The following is a 27,616-nucleotide window of genomic DNA, read 5'->3' as shown; positions in this document are numbered from 1 at the left end:
GTCTCCCAGGAATCAGCCCCTGCCCATGGCCTCCGCCATGAGCTGTCATGTTTTATTTCATAGCAAATGAAATAAGGCTGAAGGAGAGAGCCGGCCCTTCACTGGCCCTGCCCTTCCAGTTGTGGGATTTTTTCTTCCTAAGTGTTCAGTCTGCACTGTTCCCAAGAACTTGGCCTTGATACAAGGGAGGATTTGTTCCAAGCAGTGAGCTCTGTAGACAGAAGATTCTTTGCTCTGCAACAGCTGCAGGAGGAAATGTCACATTGGCAGCTCCTTCCGTGGACAGTTGTCAAGAGAAGCCAAAGTCTGGGTGCAGCTGTGGGGAAGTTCAGGGGACAGAGGAATCTCCTTACAGGTCTCTCATCTTTTTGTTCGTTCTCCTTTTCTCCTCAGATGCTGATAGGTCTTGCTGGCTACCTGAGTGGATATGATGGTACCTTTTCATTCCAGAAGCCTGGGGACAAATATGAGCATCACAACTACATGGGAATGAGAGGAGTAAGGCTTCCTGACTTGATATAGATTGACTCAACCCTGGGGCCACACTGAGTCAGAAATGTTACAGTTGGAAGCCCTGGAGTGGTGGCAGGTGTAGATAAAGGGACTTTGGGGTGGTGGGGGAGGGGAGGAAGATTGGAGCCCCATCCTGTAGTAGAGATTCAAGTGTGGAGATTCAGAACTGGGGTGGGTAAGAAGGGAAGGGAGGCCACAGATACTACAGAGATTAGATAGATAGGAGCGAGCACACACTGTCACCTGTTACCTGCCCCCGTGAGGCATCAGACTTCAGGTTGGAGAGCAGCCTGAGACCCAGGCAGCCAGGAGTCTCCTACAGCCCTGACTTTGGCAAGCTACCCATTCTTCCTCTCTGCGGCCAGAACTGCTTGAGCATTGCCTACCTCTAGGGCCTTTTTTTTTTTTTTTCCTGAGATTTCAGTATCCTACACCCCTGTCACCAGGTTCTCGCTTCTTTCCCCATGAAGGTTTCAGGCACACACAAGGGGTTTTCCAGTCGTTTAAGGGAGGCCTTGTATTTGCTTTGAGTCCCACTACCAGCCTTGATGGAGGGTGGCGGGGCCTAAACACCCCGCTCTATTGAGACCCCATACTTGTAGCTAATGAAACCTGCAGAAACTGACTCCAACGTGGAGCTCTCAGAGAAGGCGGCATTTGCAAGCTCTTTTCCTTGAGGAGCTCAGAGCACTTGAGATAAATGCTGTGTGCTTATTTGGGCTATCATTGGATGATTTGCATGGTTGTATCATACCGTATTAAACAGGGAATGTCCCCTACCCTCAAGTTCATGTTCTTAAGTGATTCTGTGTCTTCCTAATGACTTTTTAACACCACATAGCATACATAATTGGATATAGCCTGACTCACTGTGGGCTTGCTTTGGAAACTGAGACAGCAAACGTAACAGCCTTGTTCCCTTTCACACTAGGACGCATTGCTTTCTGTTGACAGAAAGTGACAACAGAAATGTGAGAATTTCCATTCCCCTGGGCTTGTTTGTTTACTTTTGATGAGCAGGTAGGGAGGTAGAGATATGGCTGGTGGTTCAAAACAAAACAAAACAAAAAAACAGCCCTCCAGCTGCTAAGTGTCAAACAGTCCTTTTTTTCCAAAATCAAAATACAACCTGTAGATTAAAAAGTGGTTTCTGGTGTGATTGAAGAAAAGAGCCAAGGGAGAAATGACATTAGAACTCTCTAAAATATCAAGACACCTTCAAGGAGGTCTTTTTCAACTTGTACCCACAGTTTTGGAATGGAAGGTAATGTTTATGGAACACTATCCACCTGTTAATGAAACTTTGGCTCATTTAATCTTCAGAGGAAAGCCTATGCGGTAGGAACTCTTATTTTTCACATTACATAGATGAGGAGGCTGAGATTCAGAGATGTGACTTTCTCGAGGTCACAGCTAGCAGTGATGGGGCAGTCCAACCCTGGAGTCCCCCAGTTGAAACCACTGTGCCATCCTGCCCACACCTTGCTGAACTTTGCTGATTTCATGTCAGTGCACAAGATGGTGCTCAACGGAATATAAGTGTTGTTGATTTGATGCTTTAAGAGGCACTACCCCTTTCTTATATATAAATGGTCCAGGTGATTTTCAATCAGCAAGTCATGCCTTCATCAGGGTCCTCCATCCTTTTTTTTTTTTCCAGAGATTTTATTTTTCCTTTTTCTCCCCGAAGCCCCTTGGTACATAGTTGTATATTTTTAGTTGTGGGTCCTTCCAGTTGTGGCACGTAGGACGCTGCCTCAGCATGGCTTGATGAGTGGTGCCATGTCCGCGCCCAGGATCCGAAATGGCAAAACCCCAGGCCACCGAAGCGGAGCGCACGAACTCAACCACTCAGCCACGGGGCGCCAGGATCTTACATCTTAAACATTAGTTTGTACTAAGTCAAGTAGGTCCCTGATGCTTAGTTTAGCAGGTTACTTGACTGCATCTCTTTTCCTTCTGTAGTTCTGTGCTTCCCTTGGTTCATTGCTGGTCCCCTTTGCCTACCTCACTGTACTGGAGCTGTCCAAGTCCCTCCCGGCAGCACTCCTCACGGCTGCCCTTCTCACCTTTGGTAAGTTGTCCTGTACCACCTTTCTTGGGAAATTGACTGCCACACTATAAATATAGCTGGAAATCAATATGTTCAAGGGGCCCATCTATGGGCCTGGTTCTTAAGTAACTTTAGGATTGGGTGAATGTGCTACAAATCTCATTTTATTCACTGGTTATACTTACACATATAAGTACTTGTATGTAGCAAGCCTTTATGTTATTGGAGGGGAGCGTTGGCATGGGTAATCCCAAGGAATAGATGATCTCCCACTTATCCACATTTGAGTTTGGAATGGACAACAAGATAAATTTGTGTTTGTGTTTGAAGGAGGCTTACAACTCTAATTCTGCTTCTCTTAGGTTACCGTCAAGATTAGTTTGCATTCCTTAAAGTAATTTCAACTGAATGCAAGGCAAATGCCTCAGAAGTAGCTGGGCGGCAGGGGATAGCAAAATGGGAACTTAAAATATTTTCTGTGGGTAATCCTCACATGGATAAATGAGAGATGAGCCCTAGAAATTGATCCTGTTGCTATTCTTGTTCTTATGAAAGCGAATTCATGACCTCATAGAGCTTAACATTTAAAGAAGTCCGGACCAATTTAAGTGGGTATTTTAGGGGCAGTTCTGGCTTTGTTTTGACAGATATCTTGTGAGATTATAGGGTCTCCCTGTCGAGGACTGGTGGCTTTTTCCTCATGTGTTTAATTTCCCTTTTCAGTTATTTATCCATTCAGCATTTATTCATTTTTCATTCAACAGCTATTTTTCAAGCATCTACCCTGTGCCAGACCACTTTTTTTGGTACCAATGAGGTGCTTTGCCATCATGTAGCTTACCCACTAGTGGGGCGGACAGTAAATAAGCAAGTAAATTAATGTCTGTAATGTGGCATCCTCAGCAGTAGATGCAATGTAGGAAACAGTGTGGGGTAAAAGAGAGAGTAGTGGGGATGATTCCATTCTATGTAGGAAACAGTGTGGGGTAAAAGAGAGAGTAGTGGGGATGATTCCATTCTATGTCGGGTGCTTGGTGAAGAGCTTCCTGAGGAGGTGGCCTTAAGTGGAGACCTGAGTGGAGCGAAAGATTAAGCCACACAGGGAACTGAGGGAAGAGTGTTCAGGCAGAGGGAGCGGCTTATGCGGTGTTCCTGGTGAAGGCAGCATGTGATGGATTTAAGGAGCAGCAAGAAGGCCAGTGTGGCCAGAGTGGAGGGAGGGAGGCAGCGGGTGGTGGGTAGGGGGACCATGCAGGCTCTGGTGACCGTCACAAGGAGTTTCTTAGTCTGAGTGAGACGCGAAGACATTGGAGGCTTTAAGCAGGGGCATGATGTAATGAAATTTGTTTAAAAAAAGTCACTTTGGCCTCTGTATGGTGAAGAAACTCCCAACAGAGACTCCGTGTAAAATGGTGAGGCCCTATCCCAGTGTAGGCAGTCTGTGGCAGAACTCCCTTTCTGACGGTGGAAACAAGGAGGAGCCCTCATCTCGGGACTGCTCTCTCTGACTGAATGACGTGATCCTTTCTTGGGTCAAGGGCCTGAAAGCAGTGTGAGATGCTGTTTCATATCGTTGGGCTTTGGTGTGCTCCAAAGCTGTGGCCTTCCACCTACCCCCCCAATGACTCAGTGATGACTCAGTGGCCCATCTGGTCTTGACTGCACAAATGATTACATGCAATTAGTTCAGGGGGCACCATTTCTTATTGCTGGGGTGTTTGGTTCTCAGGGGGACCCCTCTCTGGTTCCACTTTTTGACCACTGAGCTCATGTTTTTCAGACACAGGATGCCTCACTTTGTCCCAGTACATCCTCCTTGATCCCATCTTGATGTTCTTCATCATGGCTGCCATGCTGAGCATGGTCAAGTACAACTCCTGTGCCGACAGGTTAGAAACACCATTTTTGGGAAGGGGGGTCAGAAGCTGTGGCAGCTCCAGAATTTCTGTAATGGACAGGGACAGGGTGGGTGCCTCGAGGACTTGTCTTGAAGCTGAGTTTAAGGCAAGCACACTTTTTTTTTTTTAACTTAGATTGCCCATTTTAGATCATAAAAATAGATTTTAAAAAGTTTTCTATGCTTTTTTTTTTTGCTTTATATAAGACTAAGAAAATGTCAGTTGTCTTTTTCAAGAATATTATTATTATTTTTACAGAAGGGGTGGATTTGGGTAGGGGTTTGTAGATAGTATGGAGGGGTCCTAATGCCTTCCCCCTGCCCCATCTTATAAGCCACCCCTTGACACCAGTGCTAATTAGGAGATCCCAGAACAACCTTATCCTTCATGTTGTCTGTCCTGGAGGGGAGGGCACCAGGATTGGTACTGCCTGGGAACTCTTTGTCTCCCTGCCCTTGGTGGTTGCAGCCAGTCCTGACCTAATGATGGGAATAATGTCTATATCGCTTGGCTTGAATGGTCCATACCAATCAAGAGGGTCCCTGCAGGCCCTGGTTGTTCTAAAGCTGTTCTGGAGGGCCTGATCGTCCTCCAGAATGGTCTTTTCCGGATCGTCCTCTGCCTCGGAGAGAGTAGAATAGGTCATTCAGTCTATTCAGACCAAAACAGCTGGCTCTGCCCAGGGTTTTCCAGAAGTTGGCTTTGTTTTACCATGGCCAAACTCATTATGTTATGCTAATAAAGCCTGATGCGTGACCACCAGCCCTCTCTGGCTTTGGGTTATCTTCTACCGCATCCACTTCTGCCTGCCATTTCTTGAATACCTACTATGTGCCAGGTGCTGTGCTGAGAGCTGGAGGTACACAGGTACATAGGTCTTGGCTAGTGAGGAGCCGGGTGATCAGAGAATTGCAGCACAGAGTTCTGGGTGCTATAGGTATAGCAAACCTTGGAACCAACTCCTGGGGTTAGAGCCATGCTCCTCTGCTTGCTAGCTATATTACTTAACCTCTCTGTTCTTCAATCTCCTCATGTGTAAAAAGAGGGTAATAATAGGACCTACCTCATGGGGTTGTAGTGAAGGTCAAAGAGTCAGTATGTGTAGAGTTCTTGGAACAGTGCCTGACACGTAGTAAGTACTCAGTAAATGCTGGCTTTTACCAGGCCAGAGGTGACACAAAGGAGAGGGCTGACTGAATCCAGCGGGCTTCCCTGGATTTTCCTTTTACTTCTATGTGATTGGTCACTTCTGGAGAATGAACCTCTTGCTTACTTTAAGCCCTGTGCTTAGCCAGGAAAGCTGTGGCCCCTCTCCCCAGAAGAAGGTCCTGCTCACTCCCACACTGTGCTTCCTGCAGTTTCAGGGGCTTCACTGACCACCCCCTTGGAGCCGTGCTGTGGTCCCCTGGGGTTGGGAGCCCTTGAGATGGAGGGCTCAGCCCCGCCTCTCAGAGTCAGAGAACCTCTGCCCATTCCCACTGCTGCCCTTGCTTTGGGGTTTGATTCCAGCTGCGAACTGCTCTCTATCTTGTTGGTTTGCAGGCCCTTCTCTGCCCCCTGGTGGTTCTGGCTCAGCCTGACTGGCATTAATCTGGCTGGTGCTTTAGGGGTCAAGTTTGTTGGCCTCTTTATCATCGTGCAAGTGGGGTGGAACACCATTTCAGACCTTTGGCACCTGTTTGGAGACCTCAGTCTTTCACTGGTGAGAACCCAAGTGTTTGTAGAAATGTCTTTCCTCCCTAGTATTGCTCACAGAGCTGGTGGCCTTTCTCCGCCTGTGCTGTAGGCAGTGGAGTGGCTGTGTTCGGGGCCTGAGGTGGGCTGGATCCTGCCGCCCTCTGTAGGCAGCACAAGAGCAGGAAGCGGGCCATTGCTGAGAGGCTGGAGAGGTGTAAAAAAGGGAGAGGATGGACTGACATCCTTGGAATTCTCTTGTAGTGTTCGTTTCTGTGTTGTTTTTAAAATGCTCTACAAACTACCCAGTCAGGGAATTCTGTCCACCTGGGTTCATGCCAAATATATGGCAGATACTGACTGCATGGGACCTTAGGTAAAATGGTGGGATGACTTTCTGAATTTACAACTTTCTTTTCCTGATCCAGGGTCTCCAGATTTGGAGGCCAGTAAGGGCCTTTAGGGGTTATTACACTATTGTTTATTAAGAGCTGATTTTATGCCAGGCACTATGCACAATGCTTTACCTTCATATGTCATTTACTTCTCATAACAGTCCTGTGAGGTAGGTAGTTATTACCCTTTCTTTACAAATGAGGAAACTGAGACCTCAAGAGGTAATAGCTTTCCCAGGGTCATATAAATAATAAAAGGTAGATCTAGGATTCAGGCTTAAGGGAGGCTGACTCCAGGCCTGAACTTCTTTGCTATAATGCATCTCCATCACCTCTGAACCAGAGTCCCAGCAAGTTCATTTTTTCATTCAGAAGATATAGACAGACCATCCACTGAGTGTGAAACACAGAATATGCAGATGAATAAAACAAAGATTCCTGCCCACTAGAGACAATGGAGAGGGAGAAATAAGTAAACAGGCAATTACAACCCAGCCAGCAAGTGCTGTGAGAGCAGAGGACGGCACCAGACCAGTCTCAGGTGATCCAGGAGGGCTTCTGGGAGGCAGCTGAGGCCTGAAGTTAAGATAAGGAGCAGTTGTCCATGTGATGAGTGGGGCTGGCACAGTACAGGGAGCATGGGAAAGTACAAGGATTTCAGTGGGACTGGGATGTAGAGGGGACTAATGAGTGATGATGCTGGAGATGCAGGCAACGCTTTGTCAGCAGCACAGTGACAGCCTGGGGTCCTGGGTGAGGGCCTAAACAGGCAGCAGAGGGCTGGCCCAAGTTCAGTCCCCTGGAGTGCTTGGGTGGTAGGGTGTTATGGAAAGGCTTAGGTTTTCCACATATTCTTCTTTCTTGTTGGCCATTAGTGTTTTAATTTTTTATGATATGACTTATTTATAAAAACTTACATATTATGCACATATAAGGTATAAGGAATGCCCAGCACCCCACCCTGGCTCTGTTTGCAGGTGACTGTGGGAAAACACCTGACTGCTCGCATCCTGTGCCTCATAGTGCTACCCCTGGCTCTCTACACGGCCACTTATGCTGTTCATTTCATGGTGCTGAATAAAAGGTACAGCAGCGTCTTCCCCGCCTCTCGCGGCTGGTCTTTTCTTATCTCTAAGCCCGTGGATGAGCCATGTGATTTCCTGGGTCTGTGGTTGGGATGATAGGAGGGAGACCCAGGTTCTTATTCCTGTTTATTTCTTCCTATGTTCTATCTTTTGGGTATCCAGAGGACTCAGAAAGGCCAGCACGCCGACCTGAAGGAAGAGGAGAATTTCCTAATAGCCAAATTGCCCCTTACCCCTAAACAAAGTTCCCTGTGCTGAGCAGGGATGGGCCGCCGTGAGGCTGTGCAGTTGGAGCGAGGATAAGAACGCCAGCAGCAGCTCCCACTTCACAAGTGGCTACTAAGTGTCAGGAACTGTGTTCAGCATTTTGTGCTCATTATCTCATTTAATCATAACCATTTTGATTTAAAAAATTTTTTTTTAAAAAATCTTTCAAAAAATCTTCTTTTGATTTTTTTTAAATCCTCAATGTATAAATGAGGAACTGAGGTTAAACAGAGTTAGGTACTTCTGAAGGTCACCTGGCTAGTAAGTGGCTGAGCTGGGATTTGGACCCCAGTTTCTCTGACTCCATCACTCGTGTCTGTCCCCCGATACCACAGTACCACTCTGCTTGTACCTCTTTTAAACTAACTGCACAGAGCAGGGTTTCTAGGAAATCACAGGTTCACTCCATTAACTTGGCTCTCTTCTGCTCTTCCTTTCCCCACAGTGGTCCTGGTGATGGCTTCTTCAGTTCTGCCTTCCAGGCCCGGCTTTCAGGAAACAACCTTCACAATGCTTCCATCCCTGAACGTGAGTGTCTCTTGGCCTTTACGGAGGTAGAAAGGCAGAAGGGTTTCCTGGGAGTTCAGTTGGAAAGCATGTGTATGATAGCTTGAGTTTTTTTAGCCTGTAGATAACAAAGTGGGAGAAAGATCCAGTTTGAGTGGTATGAGCACTCAAGAGAGGAAGTCGGGACACAGGGAGTGCAGAGGAAGACGTCCTGAGCTACAACCTCTTTGACCCTGAAGAAGAACTCTCCATTGTGGCTGTGGAAGCATCCAGGCCTGCTCTGTGGGAAGGCCAACCAGAGAGAATCTGGTGAAAGAGCAAGGCCCTTCAAGGCTCATAGTCAATTTCTACCACAGTATTCTATGACTCACATCCATTCACTTATTCACAAATAGTAACTGAGCAAGTGTTAGCCACATTGGAGGCTGTGGATGGATGCCTTCCAGAGTATGGAGTCCGGTTTAGAGGATGTCTACCTGATATGACCATGTGTGTTAAGTACATAAGGAGGGGACACAGAGCTATGAGAACCGAAGGATGTGAGAGATCACTTCTGTCAGGAGGTTGGAGGGATCAAGGGACATAGAGTAAGTTGCCTTGGACTCAGGCCCTGGAAGAATGGGTAGATTTCAGCAGATGGAGAGGGAGGAGAGGGCGTATTGAGCAGCAGGGACAGCATGATCAAAGCCAAGAACAGGGCAAAACCTAAGGCACAGTGTATATACAGAGAAGTGCTGGAAATAAGGTTGAAAAGATAGGTTGGGCCCAGGTTATGAGTGTTTGAAAAGTTTGGATGAGGTGTTTGACTACATTAAACAGACAGTAGAGACCCATTGGAGGTCTTTGAGCTGGGAGGAGGCCAGAAAAGCTGTGCTGTAGGGAGATGACACTGGTCGCAAAGTATAAGATGGCTAGGGCTGGGTGGGATTGGAGGCTGGGGTGTCCTCTGGGAGGCTACTGCAGGGACTTGAGTTGGGCATGGTGGTAGCAGCCACAGGGAAAAGGAAACTGGCACATACAAGGAGATTGGACATGGAAAGAGAGGAAGAAAGATGTCACTGAGGACTTGAGCCCAGTCGCTGAAGGCTTGCCTTTCCTGGAGGCAAGCACTATGTATTTTAGCCTCCCTACTACCTTCCATGGTGACTAGAACACAGTGGGCCTTCCAAGACCATGGAAAGAATGAGAAATAGGAAAGCCGGTGAGAAATTTGGTTTTGAAAGGCAGATACTGAGTTCTGCATTTGAGAGGTTGACTTTCGGATGCTTGGGGAAATCTGTGTAATGGAGCCAATAGGCTTGTGGCTGATGCTTTCAAAGGAGGAACCAGCTGAGTAAAGTGGTAATTAATGCTGTGGCAGTGGCTGTGATCTGTAAGGAAACTGTAGAAAGAGAAAGAGGACAGGGCTGAGGTGAGGTCACTGGGGAATGCAGGAGGAAGGGGGTAGAGGAGGAACAGTCCATGAGGCAGTGTGGAGTTGAGAAAGGGGAACAGAGAGCCTTTCAAGAAGCAAAGGTGGTCAGCAGTGTGCAGGGCTGCATATGTTGGCCTGCGTGAGAACTTAGAAGAATGGAGCTGTGGAGTTTAGCAAATTCCTACTCGTTATTTAAAATGCCTGGCTCAGCTCTGATCTCTCCCGTCAAGCCATCCTCTTCTTACTCTTTGGGCGAGAATTCATCTTACCCTGCTCTGGGCTCCCACCATGTCACACATTGTCACACCTTTGCTGGAGCGTTTGCCCACTGTGCTGTGCTCATGAGTGTGTGAAGCCGTCTTCCCCAAGACTGGGCTCTGCTGGGGCTCTAACCAGGCCTCCTCCACCTTTGGATCCACTGTGTAATTGATACAGTGTGTTGACCAAATGAATGAACAGAGGAAGACAGAAGAAGATCGCTGGTGGACCTGTTTCAGTGGAGTCGGGGATGGCTGGGCAGTCAGTTTATGGGGGCTTGAGAAGAGGGGCAGTAATAAGGAACAGAGGCTTCTCAGTAACCCAGGGCCTGCAGGAGGAGGGGATGCTCTTGGGTAAGCTATTTGCTCGGGTGGTTTTGTTTTTTTAAATTTCATGTAAAAAAAAAAACCCAAACACCATTGAATAGTTACTTCATATGGTGCTAGATTCAAAAGGCACAAAAGGATGTATAGTCAAAAATTTATAGTCTGTTATAACATTACATCTTGGAGAGTATTCCAGATGAAGACATAAAATGCTTCTTCCTTCTTTATTCCATTGAGTGTACATATAGACTTTGGCTGAAGGACAAGTTGTTTCTAATCTTTTGCTGTTATAAACAATGCTTTGATAATAACATTGTTAGTACCCAGCTTCTTCTGAAGTCCTTGGGAGGGAGGGGGGCGCAGGGCATAAGTGAGACCCTGTAGTGGACTCCCTCTTGAGTAGGCTCCTTTGGAGTGAGAAGGCCACTGTGCCTGTTGCTTTAGGATCCCTGGGCCCAGTGAAGTCTGTTGGAGCGTTAGTGAGTCCTGTGGCTTCCGAGGCCCCTACCAGGCAGGGGCAGCCTCTAGCACTGTGCCAGCTCCCACCCTCCACTGTCTTCCTTCCCCCCAGACCTGGCCTATGGCTCTGTGATCACTGTGAAGAACCTGCGGATGGCCATCGGCTATCTCCACTCCCACAGGCACCTCTACCCCGAGGGCGTTGGTGCCCGCCAGCAGCAGGTCAGTGAACCTCTGTGCACTTGTACTGGAGCAGCACCAGACTGGTCGCCGTGACGGAACTCACCATTCTCTTTCCTGCCTCCTGTCCTTTGCCCGCACTGTTTCTGCTGCTTGAAACATTCTTCCTCCTCCTGTGCGCTTCTCTTTCTTCTGGCTAACTCCTGCTTCTTTAGACTTCAGCTTAGGTGTCCCCTGTGACCACCATGACTCACCTCTACCTAGTGCCGGGTTAGGTGTCTCGTATGAGGGGCTTCCCCGGCACCCTTTGCAAGCCTGTGTGGCAACCCTTTTCACATCAAGTTGTGAGTGCTTCCCTCCTCCTGTCTCTTTGCTATTTGATTGCTAGCTCCTGGAAGGCTCCGCTGCCTAGCACAGTGCCTTGCATGAAGGGGATGATGAGTAGAGTGTAGTGGTTATAAACACAGACCTGACAACCAGACTAGACTGTCTGATTCCATTAGAGTATGACTCCTTAAACTTTCTGTACTTCAGTATTCTCATCTTTAAATTGGGGAAAATAAATAGTACCTCTCTCGATCCTAGGGTGGTTGTGAGAATTAAATGAGATAATACATGTAAAGTGGACATTGAAAGGTTAGCCGTGAGTGTTATCTGAATGAGTGAGCGACGCTGTATCAGTGTGCATGTTAAGGAGCTTTAGGTGTGGCTGTGGTAGATGGTACCTGAGAGGAAGAAACAGGATGTTGGAGAGGTTGGTGGGGCCAGATTGTGGAGTGGCCTCACATGTTACAGTAGATTTGACTTCATTCTGTAGATACTGGGGAGGCATTGAAGGTTATTAAGGAACGGCAAGATGTGATTAGATTTCTAGTTTGGAAAGATAGCTCCAGTAGGAGTGTGATGGATTGACAAGAGAAACAGACTGGAGGCAAGGACCCAGATAGGAGGCAATAATCATGACAGAGGATGGTGAATGGAGGCAAAGACCATGGGGATAGAGGTGGGAATTGATTCAGGAAACACTGCACAGGTCGCATGTCAGGGCCTGAGAACTGATAGATGTCAGGGATGAGCTAAGTCCAGGTGTATAGTTTGGAGGTCAAGGTGTATGTGTGATAATGCTGTGTCACCATAATCAGAAATGGAGGAGGCAGAATGGCTCTGGAGATGAGAGAGTTTCCTTTGCGTATTTTAGGTCTGGGGCTTCTCTCAGGGGAGAGGTGTGTGTGTAGCATATGGGTGTTAGTGACACAGTGGGATGGTGACATTGCCCAGAAAGGGTGTGCAGGGGGAGGAGGGCCAGTGAAGGAACCCTGAGGAGGAGCAACATGAAAGGCAGTGTTAAAGGCGCTCAGAGTGGTGCTGTAGAAGAGGCTGAGAAGGAGGGCGTGAACAGGGAGGCTGGAGGAGAGCTGGAGGGGAGTCTCCAGGAGGAGGAGATGGGCAGCGGTTCAAGGGCCACAAGACCTCAGAGAAGGTGAGGACTGAGAAAGAGGCCTGTGGACGGCGACAGAGGAGGCCTGCAACTCTGACCAGGATGGTTTCCTCGGAGTGGGGAGGGCAGAAGTCTCAGAGGCAGGGACTTGAGAAGTAATGAGGGATGAGGAAGTGGAGGGCACAGGGCAGGCTCTTGTTCTGAGAAGCTTGGAAGGGAAGTTTCTCTTCTTGCAAAACGATCAATATCTTAACTTTGCCAGAAATTTTGCTTCTCAAAACGCTTCATTATTATTTCCTAGTTTACTAGAAAGTTGACGCAGAGTATTGGGTTTTAGTATCAATTTCTCATTCTTGATTCTCCACTTATCTCTCGCTCAGCGGTTCTCAGCCCTGGCTGCACTTTAGAATCCCCTGGAGAGCTTTTAAAAAGTTCTGATGCCTCAGCTCCACCCCAGAGGTTCTGACCTAATTATCTAGGATGGGGCCCATGCAGTGTGCATTTTTGTTTTGGTTTTAAGGTCTCCAGAAGAGTCTAAGGTATAACCAGGGCAGAAAACCACAGCTAGGCCTTCCATGGCGATACCTTGCTACAGGTGTCATGTAGAAGATAAAGTTAGAGACGTGGTGACAGGAACATCTGCACTATGCAAAGGGCGAGAAGGGCCAAGTTCTGAAAGGCTCTATTAAGCTTGTAGCCCCCGTGTGGAGGCATGAAACTGTGATGGTACTGTAGAGAGAGCTCACTGGGCCAAGGCACAGAAGTGTCTGGCTTTGTCATTGGCTGAGCCACTGAGCCTTTCTCAGCCGCTCTCCTCCTCTGTAAATTGAGGGGATTGGATTACATAACCTCTAGTGGCCTTCCCTGCCCTGTCATTTAATGTCTTGTCAACAACTCTAGGTCTTGATTTTTAAATGTTTTTAAAGCATAACGTTTATAAAATAAAATTAGAAAACATAGAAAAGTATAAAAAAGAAAACAAAAGCTACACGTAATCCCAGAAGATCAATGTTTATGCACATAGTTTGATGGACAACATCCTGTTGTAATAGGATACCTATGTTCCTAGGAGACCTCATGTTATAAAAAACTCTGCTCTAAAAACAAATGTTTTAGTGGGAAAAAGAGGCCATGGACTACACTCAAAATAAAGAAGTAATTTTTCTTATAGGAATTTTAATAATACTGATTTTTGTAAAAAAAAAAAAAAAAAAACCCAAAATACACAGAGTACACGCACGAGCACCACAAAACCTTAACTTCTTTGAGCAAATCCAAGCTGGGTGGACTATATGTAGCTTTTGTTCAAGAGTGTGCACTTAATTTCTCTATGGCTCCCAAAACTTTTTAGCTTCTTGTATATTCTTAATACCATTATCCCTATTTTTTTTCTGAAAAAACAAAAGCCGCTGAAACAAAGCAGCCACAATACGTGTGTACTTCTTTTCCTAAATGCTAAGTCCAAATCTCTTTGCAAGTAAATCAGTCATGTTTTGTCCACTTGGAGTTATAAAACTCACATCGTAAGAGAAATGCCTCTATTTCTGTTGTTTCTGAGTGTTTATGTACTTGTTTACATAACTGGCATAATTGTATATGTCTCTATCCTGGGAGCATTGATTGTGGTTTGCTGCCTGGGGTTGAATTCTGTCTCTCCAGCTGGTAAGCTGTGTGACCTTGAGCAAATTACTTAACCTCAGTTTCTTTGTAGGTAGGGTGAGGGTGAGCACAGTACATACGCATAAAGAGAAGATTTGCCCAGCGCTTAGAACAGTGCCCAGTGATTAGAACAGTGTGTGGCGATAAATGGTAGCTATTTTTAGCGTCAGCATTTTGTAAGCCTTATCCTGTGCTGGTAAAAAAATGCTCTGAAGCATTTCCTGTGGCTGTGTAGTATTCTGTCCTGTGGACATACCATCATGTTAACTATTCCTCTATTCTTGGATGTTTATACTGTTCCCAGGCTTTTGCTGTTAGATTAATTGCGGCATTACATGCATGTGCATGTGCACATACACACATATAATTTTAAAAAATAAGTGTATACAAAATGGCTATGGGCTAAAAACTTTAGGCTTCTAGGACCAGATATTTATGGATCTTTTTAGTTTCATTTGACCACATTCTAGAAAATATAATAGCATGAATTTTTCATTTAGAAAGTTTGAGGCATGGTCTTAATTACTTTTTAAAATGAACTCTTTGTGTGCTGGAGTCTGTTCCCTAGGGTATTGTGGTTCCTCCCTCTAGGAGGCTGGAACTTTAAAGCAAGATGCAGAGAGATACAAAGAGACAAATCAAAAAGGCTCACGTGGGAAAAGACCTTTAAATGTGGAAGGAAGGAGAGAGTTCTGCTCACTGTGCAACTTCTGAGCCCCACTGGGAAACACGGGCTCTCGGGTTGGTGGCTGGGGATTCTGAACGAGGCTTAGCAATATTGGTTTGCTGTTGATTGTCCTGTGGCCGGCTGTGCTGATAGTGATGGTGTTCTCCTCCCCTCTCCTCCTTCTCCTCATCCCCACCCAGGTCACCACCTATTTGCATAAGGACTACAACAACCTGTGGATTATCAAGAAACATAATACGAACTCAGGTAATGTGGTAGGGAACTGATGCTTCTTGTGTTGTTACCTACTTTGAGCCCTCCTTAACGTTTCTCATGCCTCCCCAAGAATGCTACTGTGATGGGCTTTCCTGAGCAGTCTTTGGCAGCATCTTTACTGATCTCAGTTACCTTCAACAGTTATTTATTGAGCGCCTGTACTATGTTCCAAGCACTGTTGTCAACCTAGGAGATAAGCAATGAGCAAGACAGATAAGATCTCGCTCTTGGAGCTGTCCTTTTGAAGCCAGAGAGCAGGGCCAAGGCTCAGACTTAATCCAGAAGAGGTTACCTGAACATGCTGCCAGGGGCTGGTGAGTGGCCCCAACTGAGGCTGCTGAGGGCAGCCCCATGGCAGCTGCTCTCATTGCTAATTTAGAGCTTACCAAGCCTCGCAGACCTCAGCATATGGTGCAGCTCAAGTTGTCTTGAAATGCAGAGTGCTACATTCACCCCGGGACTGGGGCAGTCAGTTATAGATGTGAGGGCCTGCCAGCCCTGTGGCTGGGCTTGTCTAGGCTGGGGCCTGGGACCTCACTTGGTGCCTGCTGGTCTGCCCCTGACTGGCCGGGCACAGCTGCTCTGAAGCACCCCTCTCAGGCTCTCAGGGCTTTATCACATAGCCTATATTCGGATCTTCCTTTCTGTGGTCAGACAGCTAGCTACCTGCAAGCTGTGCCTTCTGCTGCAGCTGAGAAGAGAACAGAGAGCATCTCCTGCTCACCTTCTGAGCCCCTGCTGATTGTCCTGTGCCACAGGTATTCCCTGTGACTCCTCAGCAAACACCACCTGGCTCAGTCTGTCTCGAGTCAGCTGCTCCTAAGCCTTTATGGGGAAGTGGGCAACTGCTCATCTAAATTCACCTTCTTTGTTCCTTTCCCCAGCTCCTTTCATTGCTGTGGTTTTTAGACTAGAAATGTGGCATACACAACCACTGTCTCTCTATCCTACTTCTCAGTAATATACAGGATGACACCATTGATCAGGGTCTCTTTCTATACTTTTATAATACTGGTGTTGATTGTGTTTTGATCCAACAGGCCAAACATAGTGGTCTATCACAATGAGGGGTTATGAGGGAAGACCCGCTTTACTTCTGAAGTCATGTGGGCATGGACCAAATCTTTCAACATCGCTGGTCTGTTATTGCATTGTGGCTTCTTGGTTAACGTGGTTACATTTCACCCACGCAACTAAGGATTGGTGTGAAGGCAGATAGCTACAAGCGCTTTGAGAAGTGGGAACTGTATAGACTAAGGTATTTGTGTTTTTGATGGTTATAAACACCCCTCCCCCTCAAATCCATGTGAAATAAAACTTCCCTCCCCATTGACTTATGTGGTTTGTCATCTTGCTGATTAATCTTTTTAAGAGACCTTAAAAGCCAACATAGTTATGGGCATCTCTACAGCTGAGCTATCTAATTCTCTTGAGAGCCAGTGATTTGTGCTGGCAAATTTCTCTTTCCTGACCTTGAGTTTTAGCCTCTCACTGTTTGGGATGGAAATTTGCAAGGATCCTTCTCTGTTGCTGTTATTACTGCTGATTCCTTTTCCATTGTCATCACCTTTCTAGATCCTGATTGGTCTTGACTTCTAGATGATACGGAAGTAGTCCTTTCATTTCATCATTTTCTTCGCCTCACACATAGCAGGTGTATGGCGAGACACAAGATAATCACTAGCAAAATGCACGAGGTTTACCATTCAGTTTTTGGGAGAGCTGGGCAACTGGTCGTTTGCATGGAGTTAATCTTTCGAAGACTGTATTTTCACTACTGAACGGAAAATCTTATTATTTGGCTTCCCAGCTTAAAAATCCTCCAGTGGGGGCTTCAGTGACTGTCAGATAAAGGCCACGTTTCCTAGCCTGGCATCCACAGTCTGGCCCCACTTGTTCACATCCTCATCTATCCCACTCTCCTTCCTGCTCCCCGACCTTAACCATACGAAACCGCTTGCCATTGATCACATGAGTTTTGTTCTTTCATATCTCTGTGCCTTTCCCCGACTTGTTCACCTGACAAGATTCTCCCCCTCCTCTAAGAGTCTTTTCAAGACACCCTTCTCTAATCCTGAGACAGTTGGGGGCCCTTTCTCTTTGGTGTCACAGTACTCTGTCGGGGCCTCTAGTACATACCACATTGTACGATAACTCTTTACCTGTAGGCCCTCAATTCATAGTAGCCTAATGAGGGAATGATTTCAGATATCAATGTTCATTTCTTCTTGGCAGATCCCCTCGACCCTTCTTTCCCAGTGGAATTTGTAAGACATGGAGACATTATTCGACTGGAACACAAAGAGTAAGTGAATTTTCTGTTTGGGATAAATGAGTGATGGGCACCAGAGGTAGGGAGTTCTTTAAAGATGGAAACAAACAAAAGTCCGATTTGCATGAGGCTCTACTAAATGGAACCAGACTGCTGTGCTAGACATATTTAAGTTGTCCTTAGTCTTTTATTTGGCATTTTATCTCTAGGAGTGAATATGATTTGAACTTATTCATGTTTAGAGGGTGTATGATATTGAGAACCAGGCAGATCCATCGACTCTGACCCTAAACGTGGCCCTAAGGTGAATTGGCTGAAGAAAATGGATCCTAAAGATTACAGGGCTATCTTAAAGATTATGACTCCAACTTTGGAGGAACTAAGGTGATTGACAGTGGAAGGAATTGTGAAATTACTTAAATAAAAATTTATTGACTTAAAAAAAAATACTGCTGTGCTAGAATGGGAGAAGCATCTCGTGCAGCCTGATGAGATGAGCAGGCCGGCCTCTGCGGCCTCGTTTGGCCTTGGGGAACTTTGAACGTGGAAGGGACCTTTCAGTTTCCCTTTTCCTAGAGGAAAAAAGAAAAAATTTGAGTTGCCCAAAGCTGCTTCTGAAGTGGCTGCCTTTAGGAAGATGATGGAGTCTCTTTCTGAGAATATGGCAAGCTAGTTTATTTAACCAGTGTTCTCACTGAAAATATCTAAAATGCTGGAATAACATAAAAACATCTTCTTGAAAACATCAAAAAACTTACGGTAAGGAGTTACGAGATCGAAGTACCTTTCACTTACTCTAAGTGAAAGGGGGACTCCCGAGAAATAAGTGGGGCGCTGCAGCCGCTTTTGCCTTGATCCCACAATCTGGAGTTTTGACAGCCTCTTGCGAGAAGGAATTTTAAAATCAAAGCTCTAGGCTCACCCAAAGTGGTCAATTTATTAAATGATTCTTCCCCCAAATTTGGAACCCCAGAAGACTTGTGGTAAGGATAAATCTGCCCTATCCACCTGTGTCTGGGTGACGCTACTTTGGGACAGAGCAGAGTGTGTGTGGGAGGGCTTGGGCCGGGGGCGGGGTGGGTGAGGGGACCATCTCTGCTTTCTGAGAAGTTGTAACTACCAGTTGATCCTCACATGGATCTGCAGCCCAAATTCATGTCACCTGGATAGTCTCCAAATCTTCAAGCCGTGAACTTAAATGAATGTGATCACAGACCGGTAATGTTGCCTAGGTGCCTGGCTAAAAGCAAATGAAAATCCTCTTTTGGGAAAGACGTTGTCATCCTTTCCCATAAGTAGTTTTTCAGTGACAGTGAATAGTACACAGTAAAAAATAACTAAGCACACAAGGAAATAGGGTACCAAAACGAACAGGAACAATAGCAGAAGCAGCCCTAAAAAATTTCATATACTAGAATTATCAGATACAGATTTTTTTTTAAAGCAGGGGTTATATATATAGAAAAGCTATGAGCAGTGGTTTTTTCTAGTTGGTAGGATTATGGATAATTTAAATTTTTATTTTATTATTAACTTTATTTTATTAATTAAAAATTATGTATTTTATTTTTTGCAAATTTTTACAATGAAATTTACTTCTTATTATGGATAATAGTAAGGATTATTATAAAAAGCACAAAGTAAATAAAAGCTAAATTAAACCCCCACAGATCCCCACTTTATAAAACTGGTGATGGGAATAGAAAGAATAAATGGGAGGGAGGAGGTTTCCCTATCTTAGGCATAGAGTAGAGATTACAAATTTTAAATTTCTTCTCAAACCTACCTTACAAGGCAGGCAAGCTAAGTGCTTCAAAGCCACCAAACGTGTTGTCACACCTCCCCCAACCTGAAGTTAGTTATCCCCTTTCTTGGCATGGAGTCCAGTATCCTACTGTCTGCCCCTCCTGGTTTGGGCAATTCTCCAATTCTCTGGATATTTCTTGTGAGTAAATAGGCAAGAAGTTCCTGATATGTTGGACTTAATAGCTCAGATTCTAATTGTTCTTATCCTAACAGATGACTCCGAATATCCTTGGAAAAAGAAGAAACATTGCACATCTGTTTTCTTCAGGATAATGGCGCTTCTCTCTTTTTAACTTCCAGGACTTCTCGGAACTTGCACAGTCACTATCATGAGGCCCCCCTGACACGGAAGCACTATCAGGTCACTGGCTATGGCATAGTAAGTGAGCAACTGGAGTGTGAGCAGGATGTAAAAAATTGTGGGGCCTCGCCTAGGGCCTTGTGGAACACATGGTGGAACGCATTCTCCCCCAAATTCTGGAATGTTCCTAAGAATTGGAGGCTGCACAGGAACTCTCTTAACATTTGGGAACTTTTTGGCCAGGCTTGCTGTGGGAAAAGCAGCCTGTGAAGTCTGTTTGTCTCCATCTCTCTCCTCTCATAATAGCCATGCCATTTTTATATTCTGACACTTAATAAATGTCAAATATGAATACTATTTGGGTTCCTTTTAAAATCACGTTGGGCATAGAAGCCAAAGATCCACAATATGACCCCGGATGAATATATAAGTTTATTCTTTGCCAGATCCCAAATTCTCATTGGCTTTATTTTTAAGGATTACTTCCCTGATCTGCAGACGGATGTTAACCACATTGCTTTTGGATTTTTACTCCCTTGGGGTGATGCAGTTAATAGAAGAAGCTCTGTGAGTCTTATGGCTTGGGGAATAATTTGAAAACAAAAACAACTGGTCGGCAACTAGACCTGTGACTATGAATTACGTTCCCCTCCAGGGGCCTTGGTGCATCAGTAAACATTCTGAATTCCTTTAGACGGACTTCCCAACCCTCTTTCTATTGCTTGTCTCATAGTATGCTAGAGCCAAGACTCTGAACTTCATCTTTTTCTTGTGGGCATCTCTCGAGGCGAATTAGACACAACTGTCTTAATTTCCAAATTATAATATCCAGACCAGACCTTTCCGGCTTAGATGAGTGAGTGTCCAGATGGCCAAGGCCCAGATCTATTTCTGTGGGCTCACGATGGTGTCTTGAGTTTGGTCTATAGGCAGAAACATCTATTTAGGATTTAAACTCTAGTCCTATGAAGTAAAGAATTGGACTTCAGATTCCAGGAGTTATACTACTTTTCTTAGTTGTAACAGTGAGTGCTGGGGCAATGTGCATCACTTGGAATATTTCTATGGCCCTCTTGTTCCCTTTCCCACCTCAACATTGTGGCCAATTTGGTCTTTGACCTGTGTAATGTGGTGACATCTGAAAGGGTGCACCATCTTCCTTTTCTGACACATCTTCTCTAAAGTCGTCTTACTTTCTTTGTATTTTTTTTCTTGATTTATGTGGCAGAATGGGACAGGGGACTCAAATGATTTCTGGCGGATTGAGGTTGTAAACAGAAAATTTGGAAACCGGATCAAAGTGCTGAGAAGTCGGATTCGCTTCATCCATCTGGTCACAGGTTGTGTCCTGGGCTCTTCGGGAAAAGTCCTGCCCAAGTGGTGAGTCTCTGGGGTTTTGATGTCCCAATCGAGGCTCATGTTTTCCTTTCACGCTACAAGGAATATACCAAAGCTTCCATTTCCCAGTTGTCAATGTTCACCTCATGTTGCTTATTTTTGGTGGTAGAAGGAAGGAGAAAAGGTATCAGGTGTGTTATAGAGCACCGAGCTCCACACCTCCTTTGCTTTTTATGTGTTTTGATAGTTGAACATTCATTCATCTGGCTTGTGATAACTCTCTGGATCTATGTGTCTTTCTAAAATGGGAATACTGTAAGCCAGACTACTCCCAGGATAGTCGTGGAATAGAAAAGTGTGAAATTGAAAAAAGCGCGGCCACTGGGTTGAAAAGAGAGGGGCTCCATGGATTTAAGAGCAGTTGACAGTGCTACTCTCTGGTGGGTTTCAGGTCTTCTGAGAGACATCTGTCACTTTTCACAGGGGCTGGGAGCAGTTGGAAGTTACATGCACTCCATACCTGAAGGAGACCCTCAACTCCATCTGGAATGTGGAGGACCATATCAATCCCAAATGTGAGTGAGGTCACTTCCTGGGCTGGCTCTGAAGGGAAACATTTATAAGTGACTCTTATCTTAGAAAAATAAACCTTTATAGACTCTGCTGCCACTTTGTCTTATTGTTGCCATTTTCTTCCCTTTTTAAACCTGATCTCGTCATATGAGTTGTCTCTATAGGTAGCTCCTCCTTCTTCCCGTCCACTTAACCTTCCATTCACCCTCTCCCTAAAGGGACCAATGACCTCACTCGGGGCCAGAGCTAGTGCCTGTTCTCATTTTCCTTACCTCTCACTGGATTTGACTCTTCTCCTCCTTGCTGCCTGTAGTGCAGGTCCATCTGTCTCATCTCCTTCTGGGCTCTTCTATCCCCTGCACCATCGGCACCTCCCCACCTCAAGACTTAGAGGCTTATGTCCCCACATAGAGCTCCTCCCCTCCCCACATCCAGCCAACACTTTTACAGAAGGTGACGGCCACAGTCCTTGATCTGATCCCCGTGTCTGTACTCCCAGGCTCCAAATTCACATTTCCACTTTAGTGTCATCTTCAACTCAGTGAGTCTTTGGGTTTGTCCTCTGTCCTCCTAAACTACCCCTTTCAAGCTTCTGCTTGATTTCTCCTCTCTGTGCTTCCAATTTCATTCGTTTTACCACCTAATTCACAAACCAACTAATTAATTGACTAATTAAACAACTCTTTACTGACTGTGATGGGAACCATGCGGGGCCCTGGGGATATATTGGTGAATGAGATAGACTTGTTCCCTGTCCTCACAGACCTCTGCCCAGCAGGGAAGAGCAGGGAGCCAGGACTGCAAGGAAGGGTGACTATACCGAGAGCCTTGGCAGCAGGGGGCGGGCCTCATTGTCTGTTACCTTGTATGTATCAGAGTGCCTGATGAGTGCTTCCTGCAAGCTGGATGAGGGGTCAAGCCCTGGGCCACGCTTTCTTCTGCCTCCTCAACAGCCGCCTACTTGTTAGTTGGTAGTCGGCTCGTGGGGAAGGCTGCACTCAGACTCTGGCAGCAGTGTGCACGGCCACGAGAGAGAATGTGTGATGAAAGTTTTCTCTTCTGTCATTGCTTTTTCTAGTGCCAAACATCAGCCTGGATGTGCTGCAGCCCAGTTTTCCTGAGATCTTGCTGGAGTCCCACATGGTGATGATCCGGGTACTGTGGCCCCTCCCATTTGGTGGCTTCTCTAAGAGCTCTTGGCTATCCACGAATTTGGGTCACAAATCAGTAGCCATGGTATAGATCCACTGCCCCCTTGTGGAAGACTCTGAAAGTGTTTTCACTTACTGGTTGACTTGATCTTCAAAGGCATTTCCCTTATCACAGAATGATGATGATGATGATGATGATAACAGCGATGATACCAGGGAACACTTCTGTAGCTCTTATGTGCCAGGCACCACTCTAAGCACTGTACCTTTATTCACTTATTTGAAACTTATTACAATCCTACACGGGTTATTGTTCCTGGTTTACAGATGAGGGAATGGAGGCACAGAGAGGGTAAGAAACTTGCCCAGGGTCACACAGCTAAATGTAAGAGGTGGATCCAGGCTTCAAAGCCAGGCTTGCAGGCTTTCAGAGTCAGTGCTAGTTACCACTACGATCCTCTGCTTTTAAGTGAGTCTCATCTGTTCAAGTGGCAGAGCCCCTGAAAATCAGAGTGCTCTTGGTTGAAGATCATAAGGCATTGACAGTTCATTCCATCATATGAAATCAGGATCAATTAGGATGAATAGTGCATTTGAGCGTGTTGTTTATGTGCAGCATAAAATCTGAACCATGAGCCCACTCCTGTTCCCAGAAAGAAGCACACTGTGTAGGGGGCGTGGTTTATTCTTTGTAGGTTCCCTAAGACTCATCATCTGTACTCTATCATTAGTAGCTGGCGGCAGTCGTTGCATCAAAGGTTTAAGACCAGTTGAGAGAGGAAATCTTTAAATTGAGAAAATTCCACCTACCAGCTGAAATTTTACCCTGTGAATTGGAGAAACTCTGCTGCAGTTTTGATGTTAGGGGGACCCTTCCCTCTGGTTTAAGGAAAGCCAGCATTCTGCAGGAAGCACGTTTAAGGATCGCTGTGTCTGAAGCCAGGTCTGTGGTGCTCACTCTGCCCGCGGGGTGCAGAGCGGGGCGGCAGTCAGGATGTCCCCTGCTGAGCCACTGTCACGTGGACTGCCCTGCAAGTGACTGTGTAAGCAGCACTCGGTAAATACAGTTGACTTATTTCACCAGATTAAATTAAGAAATTCAAATTTTGTCATTTCTGCACATTGAGAGGTGATGAGTTGACATTAAACAGTCTCTGGGTCACTTCTTCTCTGACTCTCTGCTTGTAGCTGTCAGTGTGTCCTGATGGCGTAGCTCTTTTGAATATGTGCCTGTCAGTCAAAATATCATTCTGGGTCTCAGTAGGATTTTAAGACTAAATCTAAATAGTCTCATTTCTTCTTTCTGTCATTGTCTAAGAGGTAGAGTCAAGAAAGAAAAGGGACATAAGGGACCTTTCTTATTCAACTGATGTAGAGTAAGGATGGGGAGAAAGATCAAAATAGCCTAGATGACAGAAAACGCAGGGGAGAGGGCTTTTCTGCTTGCTGAGTGGAGGGCCTCAGTCCCGGGCGGAGAAGGCTGCTGTCCCTGGTAAGGTTAGCTGGAACAGGCTCACTCTAGATTTTATGCATAGAGAACAATGTGCATGCAGATGCCTATAACGGTTTCAGATTTTTCCTCCTTTCTGTTTCTTGGTTTAGGAAAGGAGCTGGATTTCTCAGAGTTTAGTGTGGTGAATAGGATGCCCTTTTTTACAGCTCTCGCTGGAGTCCCTGAGTTTGGGACTGAACTGTGCTGGTTTAAAGGAATTGATTTCCCTCAGCAGCTGCTCTGGGGTCCAGAATGATTCCTTCTTTTTTCTGAGGCCCATCAGATGGCCATAGTGGTTCAAGGGCTGTGCAGCTGGCCCCTTTGGGCCTGACACCCCCTCTGACTCTTTTGACCTTGAAGGAGCAACCCAGCCACCATTGGGAGGCCTGCAAGTGATTCCCAACCCCTCAAGAAGTTGGATTAATAGGGCACTGGGTGGTGGTTCACTGAACCAGACCTTCTGGATCTTTCTTGGGTGGTTCTCAACGGAGGGCGATTTTGCCTCCCAGCAGATATTTGGTAATGTCTGGAGTTGTTTTGGGCTGGCATAACTGAGGGGTATGGGTGCCCCTGGCATCTAGTGAGTAGAGACCAGGGATGCTAAATGTCCTACACTATACAAGACAGCCCCACGCCAGAGACTTTTCTAGCCCGGAATGTCGGTAGTGCCAAGGTGGAGAGACCCCCCTCTCCCTCAGAGCACCCCGCTCCTCCTCTCGGGAGATGCCGTCTCAGCTTGTCCTGATGAGGTGACGCCAGGCCTCGTGATTGGTATCCAGGATCCTGATCCCTTTCCTTCTTGCTTTGGCGAAGGCCTGATCTTGTGTGGAGACAGGTTGTTGGATAACCTTGGCTGCTGGATTAAAGGGGCTGAGTCTGGCTCTTCAGGCTAAAGTGTGCATTCTCAGCCGTGTGCTGTCACTCCCAGCGGGTAAAATGTGTTCTTGGAGTGCAAAAAATCCTTAACTTTTTAATGTATAACACATAGATGTTCGTACAGTATTTAAGCAGATTTACAGTATAGCTATGGTATTACAATGTCATAGAAATGCTAGGACAAAAAGTCTAAGAAGTCTTGGGAAGAGGGGAAGAATGAAAAGAAGTTGAGAAACACTAGGCTAAAGTAACTTTTTCCAAGTCCAGGAACTCATTAGAGTTTCTGGTCTTCTGTTTGAAATTGGCCTTCTGAGAGAACAAATAAGGCAGCCCTTATTTTATATCCCCTACCAACGCCCTCGACCCCCTATCCTTCGTCTGGAAGATGGGTGTATGTTCTGTGCTGATAGGAAACACTCTGTCCTTCCTCTTTCTCGCCATCATGGAGGACTGTACCTGGTGGAAACGGAGGCTTGCTCGCGGGGAGCAGTAAGGCAGCTGTGTAAGCAGGTGGACAGTGGCTGAGGATGAGCACCTGCTGCTTCCCAGCGAGGGAGGCACAGGACGGGGTTTCTCTCAACACTTGGCCATATATCAGAGATACCCGTGCCCCGCATTTCTGCCAGCCCTCCAGGTCTCGGTCGTGACTAGCTTTTCTTTGCCACTTTCCTGCAGGGGAACAATGGCCTCAAACCCAAGGACAACGAGTTTACGTCCAAACCCTGGCACTGGCCTATCAACTATCAGGTAGGGCCCAAGGCTGGAGCTCCTCCCAGGAAATGGAGCCAAGAAAGAGACCCTGAGACTTGGTGGAGATGGGTTGTGCTGGGGTGACAGGGTGCGGCCTTGCCTAGCACGGGGTGGCCAGAGACGGGGCTCTGTTTTCTGCCCTGATTCTGACCCAGCCTTCCCAGGGAGCCCGCACAGAATTTGCACATTCTGAGCATCCTGTCCAGGCTCCCGTCGGTGAAGGATAAGCAGTCTTCTGCCCCCGGCACATGTGTGGCTGGATGAGCTGGGCCCTGGATCAGCAGGTGTCCTCTGCTCCCCAGGGCCTGCGCTTCTCAGGGATCAATGACACGGACTTCCGAGTGTACCTGCTCGGCAACCCGGTGAGTGCCCCGCGCATCCCGGTTTGGGCCCTCGGGCCGTGCCTGTGGAGCCGCTTTCCTCTCACCTCCTGTTCTCCTTTCCATGCAGGTGGTTTGGTGGCTGAATCTCTTGAGCATTGCACTCTACCTGCTCTCAGGGAGCATCATTGCTGTAGCCATGCAGAGAGGGGCACGTCTGCCTCCAGAGGTTGAAGGTCAGGCCTTGGTCTCCCTCCCCTGACCGTGCAGCTGGCAGGGGTCAGCACTCAGGGGGCCTGCCTGCTGAGGGGCTGTCCTTTGCCTTCACCCCCTGCTCTTTCCATTCTCCTTTGCTTTTTAAAGCTCACAGTCACCAAATGCCCAGGGCTGTGTTAAACCCTACGTCCTCCCAACAAGCCTATAGGGGAGGGATTATTACTCCTATTTTATGGATTCGAAACAAAGGCACAAAGAGGTTAAGAAACTTGTCCCAGGACATCTACTAGTAACTTACAGAGCTGCGGCAGCCCGAGCAGTCTGACTTCAGAGCCTTCACTTTTCACCTCTGTGCTCTATGCAGAGCTGCCCTTCTGTTCTCTTCTGCTCCCTCCTTGTTCCATGGCCTTCTCCTCTACTGGGGTAGGGAGGAGCCCCCAGGGCGTGGTCTGTGGGTTCCCATCCTATGCTGCCTCTGGTGACTTTAGCTGCCAGGCCATGGACCACAGCATCTGAGACATTCACACAGGCTCTCTTTGCCTCTGCAGCCCTTGTCTGAACAGCCTTAGTCCCAGACCCCCTCTCTCCCCCCTCCATCCTCATCTCTGCCTCTCCCATCTCACCTCACCTCGCCTCTGCCCTGTCTGGCACTGCAAAGATCTGTGTGGCAGCAAAGATGTGGGGGATGGAGGGGAGGGGGGAAGCTGTCTGTAGGGTGTGCAGGATTTGGGGTTCTTTAGAGGCTGGGCTGCCTCCTGCTGTGTTTGATGCCCCTGCCATGGGTGCCAAGGCCTCACTGGGTCGGGGAGTGAGCAGGCCTCTGGAGAGGCAGTTGCTCCTCTCTTCTGCCAGCTGCTGTCGGGTTGTTCAGCTTGGTTCACCCGAGGGAAGGAAGGACCAATAAGGGCATGTGGCTTCTTCAAGTCCCATGGAGCTGGACTAGACCCCGGGATCTCTGCCCCTCCCTGGCTGCTGACTGGGGCTGTGCTGCTTGGGCCCCAGGGCTGTCCCAGGTCCTGCTGCGAGGAGGCGGTCAGCTCCTGCTTGGCTGGACGCTCCATTACTTCCCATTTTTCCTGATGGGCCGGATCCTCTACTTCCACCATTACTTCCCAGCCATGCTTTTCTCCAGCATGTTGACAGGTCAGTGATGCCCACGTGGACTTGGGTGATAAGGGTGGGGAGGGGGAGGAGGAAGAGGCATCATGGAGCAGCCATGCTAAGAGTGAATCTCTGCTCCCCTGACCTGGGGTGGCTCCTTTCTGCTGCATCGCCAGAAGTCATCCTCTGGCAGACTGGTGCTAGGTGTCTCTCCGATTTCTGCCAGGTGTTCTGTGGGACACTCTCCTGCGGCTCTGTGCCTGGAGCCTGGCCTCCTCTTCCCTGGCCAGGGGCATCCACGCGGTGGGAATCGTGAGCCTGCTCCTGGGAGCTGCCTACAGGTGAGCATGC

At 47.0% G+C, this 27,616-nt stretch overlaps 1 protein-coding gene across 2 annotated transcripts in view; it reads left to right on the top strand.

Annotated features, from left to right (window-relative positions):
• POMT2 (protein O-mannosyltransferase 2) overlaps positions 1-27,616 on the top strand; it is a 43,417-nt gene that overhangs the window by 12,324 nt on the left and 3,477 nt on the right. The window contains exons 3-20 of one of the 2 annotated variants that reach the window (XM_070593274.1): positions 394-498; positions 2,479-2,587; positions 4,347-4,455; positions 6,007-6,166; positions 7,511-7,617; positions 8,331-8,413; positions 10,962-11,071; positions 14,994-15,060; positions 17,305-17,374; positions 19,448-19,526; positions 20,677-20,828; positions 21,270-21,361; positions 22,438-22,514; positions 25,554-25,625; positions 25,931-25,990; positions 26,079-26,184; positions 27,167-27,307; positions 27,492-27,606. In XM_070593274.1, coding sequence (XP_070449375.1) covers positions 394-498; positions 2,479-2,587; positions 4,347-4,455; positions 6,007-6,166; positions 7,511-7,617; positions 8,331-8,413; positions 10,962-11,071; positions 14,994-15,060; positions 17,305-17,374; positions 19,448-19,526; positions 20,677-20,828; positions 21,270-21,361; positions 22,438-22,514; positions 25,554-25,625; positions 25,931-25,990; positions 26,079-26,184; positions 27,167-27,307; positions 27,492-27,606 — 1,814 coding nt within the window. The remainder of the gene's footprint in view (positions 1-393; positions 499-2,478; positions 2,588-4,346; positions 4,456-6,006; positions 6,167-7,510; positions 7,618-8,330; positions 8,414-10,961; positions 11,072-14,993; positions 15,061-17,304; positions 17,375-19,447; positions 19,527-20,676; positions 20,829-21,269; positions 21,362-22,437; positions 22,515-25,553; positions 25,626-25,930; positions 25,991-26,078; positions 26,185-27,166; positions 27,308-27,491; positions 27,607-27,616) is intronic. The other variant, XM_070593275.1, reaches the window with a different exon arrangement.

The sequence above is a fragment of the Equus przewalskii genome, chromosome 25, assembly GCF_037783145.1.
Source record: "Equus przewalskii isolate Varuska chromosome 25, EquPr2, whole genome shotgun sequence".
Taxonomy (NCBI): domain Eukaryota; kingdom Metazoa; phylum Chordata; class Mammalia; order Perissodactyla; family Equidae; genus Equus; species Equus przewalskii.
Note: the sequence above shows the minus strand (reverse complement) of the source record. Positions and strands in the feature narration are given on the sequence as shown.